General features: G+C 34.8%; 1 protein-coding gene across 6 annotated transcripts in view; it reads left to right on the top strand.

Moving 5' to 3' along the window:
- The window catches only part of PDE1A (phosphodiesterase 1A), a 321345-nt gene extending 309066 nt beyond the window's left edge, over positions 1 to 12279 (top strand). For all 6 annotated transcript variants that reach the window (XM_055122320.1, XM_055122318.1, XM_055122319.1 and 3 more), the window contains 2 exons: positions 7554 to 7670; positions 9849 to 12279. In XM_055122320.1, the coding sequence (XP_054978295.1) occupies positions 7554 to 7627 (74 nt within the window). In that variant the 3' untranslated portion in view covers positions 7628 to 7670; positions 9849 to 12279. The remainder of the gene's footprint in view (positions 1 to 7553; positions 7671 to 9848) is intronic.
- The last annotated feature ends 344 nt before the right edge of the window (positions 12280 to 12623 follow it).

Below are 12623 nucleotides of genomic sequence, written 5' to 3'. Positions count from 1 at the left end.
GAACCCGAGTTGGCCACTTGCAAGGCAAACGCCCTACCCGCTGTGCTATCACTCCAGCCCCCTTAGAGGCATTTTAAAAATGGGAAAAAACACCATGGAAATTGATGCCATAGACTTGCTTTGTACTCGAGTCAAAGCTGTTTAAAGCCAGCAAGAAACCTACAGCTAGTTTGTTTGTTTTGGGGGCCATATCCAGCAGTGGTCAGGGCTTACTCCTGGCTCAATACTCAGGAATTACTACTAGCAGTGCTTGGGGAATCATATGGGATGCTTTACAAGTCAAGGATCCCACTCTATCTGCTTTGCTCTTACTCTGGCCCCACATAGAGCCAACTTGAAGGCAAGTGTGACACCTTAGAATTTGTATTAAAAATTAAAATGAGCAACTGTTTTCTAGTGTTTTGTGTGTGTGATTTATTTTCTAGTTTATTGTTCTAGAGTCATAGAATATATTTAGTAATGTTTCATTCATCTGAATTTTTTGAGGTGCTTTTAATTTCATTTCCATGAAAAAGAAAACAAAAACTGTATTTGATTAGAATCTCTTTTGTATCTATTGGAAAAAAGAGTCATCTTTATTATATTGATTTTCTATATATATATATATTCTATCATTACTATGTCTTTTCCATGTTTCTTAGAAATTTTATTTACCTTATTAGTGATAATTAGAATGCTTATTAGTGTAATTAAATGATAGTGATCACACAAAACTTATTAACAATTATGTAATTACTTAATCTCTAATTTCATAATATTTTTAAATGTTTTAATATTGTCTTTTGAATTTTTCATCAATATATTTTTCTACTTTTGTGAATAGTTATTTCCCATTTATGCATGAAAATAAAAATTGCTTTTGCAGTTGATCTGCCTATAATCAGTTTTTTCTTTCCCAAATGTATACTCTTTTATTATTGTTTTTCTTACATCTTCTGTACTAGCAAATTTGATTTCATAAGAGTGATATAAAATGAAAGTGATATGTGCATTCAGGTGCCTGAATTTTAAAAGATGCTAAATATTTCTGCATTTAGTGTAGTATTTTTAAATTTATTTCATCTTACTTTTATGGGGTTAATTATATTTATGTCAGTAAATAATTTGTCAAGGCAATGTATTTTAACTTTCACTTTAGCATTTTTGTAGCTTTAGAATTACATGAGATTTTATTTTAGTTGATTTATATGGCTAATTATATTAATAGATTTTTAAATTTTTGACTTCTGTATATATTGGATAAACCAATCACCCTGAAGTATTAAAATTTGTGGGATTTTGCTGACTTTAAAAATCTTTTTAAAATTTATGAGTAAGATAAGTCCATAATTTTCCTTTTCAAATTGTTCTTGTCTGATTTGATATCAAAATATAGCTTCTAGATGAATTTCTCATGTTGCATGTTTAAAGAAAGCATTTAATTTTATCATGACTTTCTCTCCATTTCTTAATTGTAAACAGAGTCAGCATATTCAAGTTAAGATTGAGGAGGGGTGGGACTTTTTTTTTTTTGACAGGCTTTCCTCTTGTTCAAATGATATACAAGTCCTTAGAGGTTAATGTGGTTATGGATTTGGGATAAACACCTGGTCCTTCTTTGACCTTTGATCTCTCAAATCTTTTCATACTCGCACTCTCCCATCTGCTCTTAGCCATTATCGCCTTCTGTTTCAACAACTTGACTTTTTGTTTATCTCATTATGGGCCATCAGACCCTTGCTCTCCCATCCCTGCTTGCTTTCTTCTCAATCTTTATTCCCCCATAACACTTGAAATAACCAGAAAATAGAGTGTTCTTCCCAATCTCCCACATGAAACCATGGGCTATATGAAAACTGTGGAGTCTCTCATAGACATTTCTGCTACCCCCACATTGAATTTATATGCCCCTACCCTGTTCCTAACACTAATAGCAAAGTCTCTGCTCTCATCTTTCAAAATTTTAGAGAATGTAAAAGAACTTGACAAAGGTCTCATCTATCTCATCCCAGATTCCTTTTTCCTTTTTTTATGGGAGGGCTCTTCGGGAGTCTTCCACACACCTCTTCTGGAAATAGCCCCAGATTTCTACTCAGTATCTAATAACTCATTTCAAGGAATTTTCGTAGAGAAATAGTTGCCTCATGTCTCCACCCCTCCTCCCACAAAAAAATAATGATACCGAGAGCTTCTCTTGTTCCTTCTGAAAAGTTGCACAATTGGAATCAAATTTCTTCTTCCTTTTGGTTTCACAGAGTGAGAAAAAGTTCTCACTGCACCAATAAGAAGTAACCCTATTTGAACCTTTAAAATGGTTTAAACTCCTTTGCTTTCCTGGGGAAAACTCAGATCCACATGCATGAACCTCAACAGGAAGCAAACTGGAGTGGGTTTGGCTCCATTCCCAAACTCTTCTTAGTCTTTCAAGAAGAGTGCTCAATGAGGGGGCCGGAGCAATAGCACAGCGGGTAGGGCGTTTGCCTTGCACGCGGCCGACCTGGGTTCGATCCCCGGCATCCCATATGGTCCCCCAAGCTCTGCCAGGAGTAAATCCTGAGTGCAAAGCCAGGAGTAACCCCTGAGCATCACTGGGTGTGACCCAAAAAGAAAAAAAAAAAGAGTGCTCAATGAATATTTTCAAATTATTCTTAATATTCATAAATTATGATCTCATTGAAAAAAGTAAGCATGGTTAAGAATCACATCAAAGAAAGTTACACAGGAGAATTTTTTACCCTGAAAGACCTACACCACCGTAAATTTGTCTACATTTTTTAATTTTCATTCTCAAAGTTTTGAAAGCATTTTTTTTCTTATCAGCACACATTATTAGTCCTTAACAGTATTTCTTAGTCTCCTATATCATTTGCTTAGAGAAAATTAAAGACATTTTCAGTGCAAAAACATATGTGTGTGTGTGTGTGAAATAAATTGCTTTAAAAGGTTCTGTTTGGGGCAGAGAGATAGTATAGCAGGTAGGGTGCTTGCTTGCATACAACTGACCAACCACCAGTATCTTATATGGTCACCAGAGTCCACCAGAAATGATCCTTGAGCACAGAATCAAGAAGAAGCCCTGAGCACAGCCTGGTGTGGCCAAAAAAATGTGTTTTGTGTTTGTCAATAAAATATTTCATTTATTTCCATTACCTTTCTAATCAATCTTTGTTGGCTTAATGGTCTTCTTAAAAAAAAAATAAAAACAGTGAATGGTAAAGGGAAAACTAAATGTGGGAATTTTCCGAAGCTTCTCTTCTTCTGTTTCTACATTTGCTATGATTTCAGACATCTGTCACTGTCACTGTCACTGTCATCCCATTGTTCATTGATTTACTCGAGCGGGTACCAGTAACTATTTAACCTGTTGGAAAATTATAGTTCAGAGATTGCAAATAAATATTATGATTTATAATGTAGAAGCCTCATTAATTTGTTCTTTGTATAATTTTAAAAGATGAGAAATTTGAAAAAAATTTCTGGTACTTACAATAATGTGCTATAAAATTTCACATTTAATAGAATTTTCAACTAATTTTTAACTTTCAAACTGAGTATAATCCAAACCAGCAAAATCAAACATCGAACTTTAAATACTTTAATACTTGATAAAGCCTAAATCATATATAATATTTATTTTATTGTATAACAAATTGTTTTGATAACAATATTTATTCTATATGTGTAACAATATACTTTGGTCTTATTTACAGAATTATCTATCACAAAGATATTCAATTATGTTCACAATTTTCCATTTTAGACACAAAAGAGATTGTATGCATTAACAAAAACATTTTACTAAAAGTAAATGAAAGCTTTTGAAAGAAAAAGTTTACTTCCACTTTAAAAAAGAAAATTCAGTGAACCATAATACTGAGAGCAAAGCTAAAAGAATTAAAATTCGTCCATTTTAACTTTTGAAACTATTTAGACACCTAACCTTAGTATATTATGTATAAATTTTACTATTAATGAAAGATAAAGAGATTATCAATTTCAGGTTTACCTCTCAGACTTTATTTTCTTATCTTTTCATTGAGAAACTACCCCACCTTGTTTCTCCCATCTATTTGATTCTCAGATCAATTAAAATTTTTAAAATTCCCACAACTGGTTGCTCATATCTACTATTAAACTTGACTTCCTCATTTTTTTCTTTTCAAAGTTTTTTTTGTTAAAGTGCCGTATATTAGAAAGTTACTCATAGTTGTTTTTGTTTGTTTGTTTGTTTGTTTGTTTTGCTTTTTGCGTCACACCCAGCAATGCTCAGGAGTTACTCCTGGCTCATACACTCAGGAATTACTCCCAGCAGTACTTGGGAACCATATGGGAAGCTGCATGCAAGGCAAATGCCCTATTTGCTGTGCTATCATTCCAATTCCTGGGTTTTTGACATGCAATATTCATCACTAATCCCACAATAGTGTCAAGTTCTCTCCACCAGTGTTCCCAGGTTCCCTCTACAACTCCTCCTACCCAGACCTAACAGACACCTTTTATGTAGGTTATTAAAATTTGGGTCTCATGATTTCAGTGTTGTTGATTGGCTTGGATATTTAGCTCTATTATTCCTTAACCCCACCAAAGTACCTGACTTCCTTGGCCCCTGCCCTCATTTCTTCTCATCTATCTCTTCTTCCCTTTACTTTTACATTATTTCTTTCCTTCTTTTCCCTATATTCTGGGGCCAAATGTGGTCTAGGATCTAGGCATCCCTCCATAAACAACTACATTTCCTCACTCAGTTCTCTGAATATCACATATAAGTGATATCATCCTGTGCTTGTCCTTCTTTTGTATTACTTCATTTAGCATACTATCTTCCAATTTCATCCATGTTTCCGAAAAGTGCATGTTTTATCATTCCTTACATTGTATAGTATCCCATTGTGTGTATGTACATCTGCATAGTCCACTCATCTGTTGTTGGACATCTTGGTTGATTCCAAATCTTTTTACTGAGTGCTGCAATGAATAATGGTGTGCATACATCCTTTTGAATGAATGTTTTTCATACCCAAAAGTGTCTTCAATGATACACTGTCACTGACAAAAGTGACAGAATCAAAGATAAACAAAAGGGACAACTCTAAATTAAAGAGTTTCTGTGTGGCAAAAGAAACACAGCTAAAAGTAAAAGGTTGCTCACTGAATGGGAGAAAATTTTTGTAGTAAACACATCAAATAAAGGGTTGATATCCAGGATATATAAGAACTGAAGTCAGTGCCGATGCCCCCCTCCCCGACCACCACCACTACCATCCCCGGGTAGCTTATGTAAAGCAAAGAGAGGCAGCTATTTGCTCCTGATCCACCTCTGCCACTCTGGGCCCAGCTGGGAGGGCTAGGACTGATAAAGTCTGTGATGAGCCCCTGCCTACACAGCACAGACCAGAGTCCCACCAGCCCCACTAGGTAGCCATTAAGACACACCTGATGTCCACTTGGACTGCTCGGAATGGGTGTTAATCTCCACCACCTGATTTCTCAGGAGGCTGTGGACTCAGGCTGAAGTGAGGAATTGCTCTCTGTGGGAAAGGAAAACCAGTCCAAGGCCTGGCCTTCCGGGTCCTTGCTTTTCTCTCAGAAAAGAGTTTCAGGAGAAGATGAGCATTGAAGTAAAAACAGTTTTTATTTGCGGGCTTTTGAGTAAAAGGAAGTGGGGGGCAGAGAGAAGAGAGTGAGAGGCACTTTCTCTACTATCAGAGAGAACACGCTTTTCCAAAGGTGGAGAGAACCCCAGGGCATCTCAAGAGGGGAGATGTAGGTGACACATGTGCTTGGCCCCAGGACCCAAGCAGCACATGAGCTCAGGCAGCTTACATGCACACTTCCTTTCTTCAAGTTGGCTTTTATTGAATTTTTCCAGGCTGCGCCATGTGGAGCTTTCCAGCTAGGTAAGAGTCCATTGCTACGGTGATTTCCAAGGGGCTAGAGTTGGGATGGTCTCTTTGAAACTCTGTTCCTTGATCTTTGTTCCTGCTAGAGCTTCTCTTAAAGGGTAGGCTCAGCCTTCCCTGGTCTGGGATAGCTCCAGTTAAAGATCTTATCAGGTCTTAGTTCCTGAGCTCATAAGGTGGGTCCAGACAGCTGTAGGTCTAGATGGTTATTACTTCCCAGGAATTCCATCGCCATGGAGTCCCTTCCTTTTCTAGTTGCCTACATTAGTACTCACAAAGATCAACAACAAAACAAAACATCCCATCAAAAAACGAGGAGCAGAAATGAACAGGGACTTCTTTGAGGAAAATTATCAGGGGACAAATAGGCACATGAAAAAAATGCTCACCATCACTTATTATTAGGGGAATCTAAATCAACATGACAATGAGACACCATCTCATTGAGAATAGCATGTATCAAAAATAATGGGAACAATCTACACTGGCCAGGGATTTGGTGAAAAAGGAATTCTCATCCACTGCTGATGGACATGCAGTCTGGTTCAACCCCTAATGAAAACAGTATGGAAAGTTTTCAGGAAACTTAAAAATGAGCTACTGTACTTCCTCATTTTTTAAAATATGCACATATTTCTAAATGCATGCCAACGAAACATATGTATCCTGTTGACCCAATTTTAGAATGAAATACTATCAAGAAGCAAGTTTAACTTCCTCTTACATTGTCTAAACTCTTTAATTTCAATGCAACTAAGATTTCAGGCTCATTTAAATTAGATTAAATCATTACCTTGGAGTATGTTGGTGTAAATTGGTGTATTTTCTTTTGTTTAAGGCACCAACAAATAATCTTTCTATGTCTGGATTTGCATATTGCACAGCACTTTATTAAGTTCCTAACTTTAGTACCTTTTGCCCCAGGCTTTATAAAGTCAGAGCTAGCAAGCCTGGGCCTGGCATTTTTCTTTAGCAAACCACCTTCCTCTTTTTCTCTTCTCTCTTGGTACTTAGATTTCAGTACTCTCTTGTTTACTGTTGCCTTTATGACTGTTTCCCATCAGATTTATTTCCTAGTATATCAAGTTCTTTCATGTAACTTACTCCTAATTTGACTACTATTTTTTTCTCATATATTTCTGTTTTTTCATTCTCTGAAATATTTCTAGATGTTGGAAAATTTTCTAGTATAATATTTTACTTCAGTGTTTATATAAAAGCAAATGAGTCTGAAATTACAATTTATATTAGTTATATTTGACAAATTATGCTTTCATTTAAACATTAATATTATAATATTTTGTTTTAGATCATAGCAACTAATCAGTGTGTAGCAAAAGACTGATTTTTAAGAGAATTTATTTAAATAAATTTGTTTCAACTAATAAAATTTAGTAAAACTATGCATAATTTTATGGCTGATTTAACAGATAATTAATTAAACATATCTTAATGTTTTATTTATGTCTTTAAGTATTCAATTTATGCCTCATAAAATTATAAACTATAATTCACAGACTGAAAGATATTTTATATTGTTAGACAAAGGTGTTGCAAAATTCATTATAAAATCCAATGTTCAACCCTTTTACTAACTGATTTATTTTTAAGACCTTACTGGGCTTTGTACAAAGATCGATCTTGGTTTTGTTTATTAGTTTGCTTGTCTTTTAGGAGAATCTGATCTTCATAGGAATTCAGAAGAACTAGTAAATACTGAAGAAAAACATGCTGAAACACATTCATAGGTCTGAGACAACTTAAAGGCTTCTATCATTTTAAACATGAGAGGTAATTTTATTTTTATACAGAAAATCTAATGTGTGAAATGAATAGCATTGAATATACCAGAAACAGTGTTGTCTGATTTAACTGTCCTGTATTCTTTGAGATCGTGTACATTTGATAAATGCAAAAGTCTTGTCAAATAAATATCAACAGGAAACAATAAAATTATGCAAGATTCTTTCATACCAAACAACTTGAGCCAGCTTGTACCATCACTGTATAACTGTCATCCTGTTGCTCATTGATTTGCTCGAGCTACACCAGTAACGTCTCCATTGTGAGACTTGTTACTGTTTTTGGCGTATCGAATATGCCACGAGTAGCTTTCACAGAAGCTCTGCTGTGCAGGCGAGATACTCTCAGTAGCTTGCTGGGGTCTCCGAGAGGGGCAGAAGAATCGAACCCAGGTCGGCCATGTGCAAGGCAAACGCCCTACCCGCTGGGCTATTGCTCCAGCCCAGCGCATACTATATGGTTAAAAAAAAAAATGTGTAAGGTTATCATTTTCTATACACTTATATATATGAAACATTCATGAGTATGTTATGCAAATTTTGTATAGGTAATATGAATTGCATTTATGTTTCTAAAATGCGCAATGTATAAAGTGTCTATGTAAATATAGAGACAATCTGTAATATTTTGGCATCTCATTGGTAAAAAGTTTCAAAGAGATTAAGTTCAGTTAAAGATCATAGAAATTCCGGGACAGGAGTGATAGCACAGCGGGTAGGGCGTTTGCCTTGTACATAGCTGACCTGGGTTCAATTCCCAGCATCCCATATGGTCTCCTGAGCACTGCCAGGAGTAATTCCTGAGTGCAAAGCCAGGAGTAACCCCTGTGCATCGAGAGGTGTGACCCAAGAAGAAAAAAAAATCATAGAAATTCAGAACTAGAACTAAAATCGCATGACCGTCTCTCTGAAATCATTACCTATTTCCATTTCAGTATATAGGTCCCGCTGTACCTAAATGTTATATTTCATCATAAGATATTTTTTTCAGGGAACAATAAGGAAAAATTAAATGAGAGCAATGTTCAGACCTCATAATAATGGATGGAGCTTCAGTAGTACAAAAATTAAGTATTTGAAATCCAAGTTTTATGCTGTTATATAGCTTTACTGTTGTATCCTAGGTATCTTTGTCTACAATATGCTAATATTTTTATTTTCTTTTATATTTATTTTCATTATAATTTCAAAATAAAAAGTAAAAATTAAAAAATAAAAACTAAAAAATTAAAATTAAAAACCATCTTTTTAAAAGATAGTTTAGACTTCATGGAGCAGTAGCATAGAGGGTAGGGTGTTTGCCTTGCATGCAGTTGACTCGAGTTCGATTCCTCTGCCCCTCAGAGACCCCAGCAAGCTTCCAAGAGTATCTCGCCTGCACCAAAGAGCCTGGCAAGCTACCGGTGGCATATTTGATATGCCCAAAACAGTAACAAGTCTTACAATGAAGACATTACTGGTGCCCGCTCAAGCAAATTGATGAGCAGTAGGATGACAGTGACAGTGATATTTATTTTATTTTTTTGTTGACTTAAATAAAAGAGACTAAAGTTGGTCATGTGATTTTATCAATTAAAGAGAATCTGGCATGTCACCTTTCATATTATATTCATTTAGAGACATAAAATATTTCTGACATTTCAAAAGAAGTATCAGACTTATTACTCATAGGGAGGCAAATATTTCCTATTGTTACCAGTGACTGCTCTTTAGTGGTGAATTTACTGACCAAGAAGTTAAAATCCTCTCATTTTGAGCCAGATTTATTCTGTCTTTGTTTTATTTGGTTTCCATACTAATTTAGAATATCTTCTTGAATATCTTTACACAGTAGGGGTTAAATACAATGCTACTTGTGACACTCTTGTTTTATGTTCACATAGGCCCTCTTAATTCATTTATATTACCACACCAATCCTCAATTGAAATTTGAATTTGTGATGTGAGAAAGTGTGTGTGTGTGTGTGTGTGTGTGTGTGTGTGTGTGTGTGTGTGAGAGAGAGAGAGAGAGAGAGAGAGAGAGCATAGGAAGAGAAATTCCAACTGATGTAAAAGCCATATTATTGTATACTGATAACATTTATTTGAGACAAGGCATACAAATCTCATTGTGAAATTGTCACGGGTATATATGACCAAACTGATCTTAATTTTTATCTTATTTCAGGATAAGAATAACGCTAATATACTCTAAACACTCAACTTCCAAAATGCTTTATTCTCTATTTTCAACATGCACTTAGATCAGATTATTTCTGTGGAGTCCAACATAAGAAACAAATAAGAAGAACGTAAATTCTGATCTAGCAACTCTGACCAAGTAAATAGCAAAGCTGCTATCAGATTTTTTAGCCAGAGCATCTGCCATATTTTTCTCTATATAATGTTTCCTTCTTCAATCAAGCCAGAAATACTTTAAGGACAATGTGAACAGTTAAAATTTTCATCACCTTGTATTCAATTATAGCCAGGTGTTTATGAAATATATCACAGAAGAAAAGTCACTTAAAATTCTTTCTTTCTTTTATAAAATATCAGATTTATAATTATTTCAACTCTTACATAAAATGAGAGTAAAAAAACAAAATTATTTGAAAAAAAAATTAAAGCTCAAAAGAAAAGGCTATTTAGATTATCCTTGTTATTTAAATATTCAGGTACAAAGCCAGACATATAGTTGATGTCCTATAACTTCAGTGGAGCATAACAGCCGTGGCTATGTGACCTGATGAACAATCTATTGTAACTCTCACTGGAATAGCATGGCAAAACCTGTTCTTGAAACCACTGGATCAACCTTCATCTGCCCCCAGGGTGTTGAAGCACTAACGCATCAACTTCCATAGGATCATCACAATGCAAGTCACATGTTATCTACCATCCAAGCTAATGAGCGCTTTCAGCAATTGTTGAAGATGGACACCAAAACTGAGAATGGAATTTGCCATCTGGTGTATTGATCCCTTCAGGATACAACAAAATATATTATAGACCAAGGGATTTGAGACAAGAATTGCACATGTGTCAGAAATACTTCTGAAAATTGAAACCCACATTCTTTCTGTACAGATAACATTACTTGATGAGACTTCATAATTTTACTATAAAGCAGCAAACTTCAACCCTTGGAGACTCTGCTTCCTTGTCAGTTTTTGCCTGAGCATGTGCAAAGCCTGTCCTTTGCTCCAAACTGCAGAACTACTTTTATTTGTTATCAGAGGACAAGAAAGCTCAAGCAGGGTTAGGTGCTGTAAATTTCAAATGTATAAACTCGCCAATGATTGTGAGATGAAGTGAGTTTGTCTTTGAGAGAGGTAGACGTTGAATGGAAAGCTTCAAAAGTAGCATCAAAGAGTAAAAGTGAGGGTACATATATCCTAATGAGTTTTCTGTTGCACCTGCTTCCTTCCTGGGTTCAGTAATGCTAAGCAATATTTTATAAATGAATATAATCAGAAGCTTTTAAGTCTAAATTATGAGATTTTATAATTAATAACTTGGATTTCTTTTAACGTAAGCCATATCATGTATTCATATAGTTATGCATCGTAATTTAAGGTCCGTTTGTGAATAGATTGTGTATAAATGCTTTTACATGTTCTGTGAATAAGGTCCTTAGCTTTTGCTTCACTTGACTTTTGTGTAGAACTTAAATAGTTTAATTGTGTCATAAACATTATAATGCAATTGATATTTTAAATGTAAGCCGTGAAGATTAATCTCTAATGATAATGCTAGTGGAAGATTTATAGATATGTATATCATGGTGATTTGTGCCCTTTAAAAATGGGCCTTTATTTCTATTTATGAAGAAGCGATAACTACTGTTTTTTGTGTCTTTTTTAAAGTAGTTATTAACTGGCTATAAAATATTCTGCTTTAAAAATAGAATCTACTAGGAAGTCTAATTCCTATTGTTCTCATTTGAGCCATTGTCTTTCGGTGAAGTTATAGAACCTCTCTAGGGAGAAATATTAAAAGCAGCTTCTCAATTATCATAAAAACATTATCTACTTTGTTCAAATGAATACTTTAAGATCTATAGCCTTGTTAGTGAAAATATAGGAATATAAGGAGTTCATCAATTTTTGCATATGGGCTTTTACCTAATTTTCAAGGTTATGTGATCTAAAGAGCACTGTGACTGAACTTCCAGGGGGAGTGAAAAAATCATGTTCCATTTCTTTGCAAGATATATTGTGCTGCTGATCAACAATTTAGTTTCCTAATCTCTTTCTTACAATTTCCATCTTGCTTTTGTCCTTCCTACTTCTCTGCCTTTTGATTTATTCCTTCCCTTCCTCTATGAGACACCCACTAATTAGTGTTAATGAGCAAAAATAAGAAAAGAGATTGCAATTGACGATCCTTTCTGCATGAGTCCATTCTGAAGGGAAGAATTGATGAGTCAGGCAGGTCGCTGAACCTTGAATTTCGCACTTTGTATTTTTCTCTTAAGCTACCCAAAATATATCTTATGATTTCATATACCTTTTCACACTTTAATTTTTAACATGACAAGCTACTGTGTTTTATCTGCTGTAACTCTCTTTATTTCCTATTATCTATGGCTGTAAATAAATCATACTTGAGGAATACCATTGTGAAACATTTTGTGTCTGAAGTAATTTGGTTTGGTGGGGCCTTGAAATGTTGGGTAAAACATGGACAACCAGTAAGTACAGACTGAAAATTTTAAAGGGGCTTTGTCAGAAAGTGATTTTCATTTTACTAAAGAAATATCCATTGAACACATTATTGCAGTTGTTATTTGCAAGTCCCTGGCTAGATACATAGCACATGTAGGAATCTAGAAGCCTAAATATTTTCTCTATAAATTGCATATAGATGCTATAGTATGAATACAGAATAAACCAAATGCCACATAGAGAAGTTAAAAAGAATAAATAAAATCTATCTCTAGGTAGTAAAGAAAGAAAGT

Source organism: Sorex araneus, chromosome X (assembly GCF_027595985.1).
Source record: "Sorex araneus isolate mSorAra2 chromosome X, mSorAra2.pri, whole genome shotgun sequence".
NCBI classification, from domain to species: Eukaryota; Metazoa; Chordata; class Mammalia; order Eulipotyphla; family Soricidae; genus Sorex; species Sorex araneus.
Note: the sequence above shows the minus strand (reverse complement) of the source record. Positions and strands in the feature narration are given on the sequence as shown.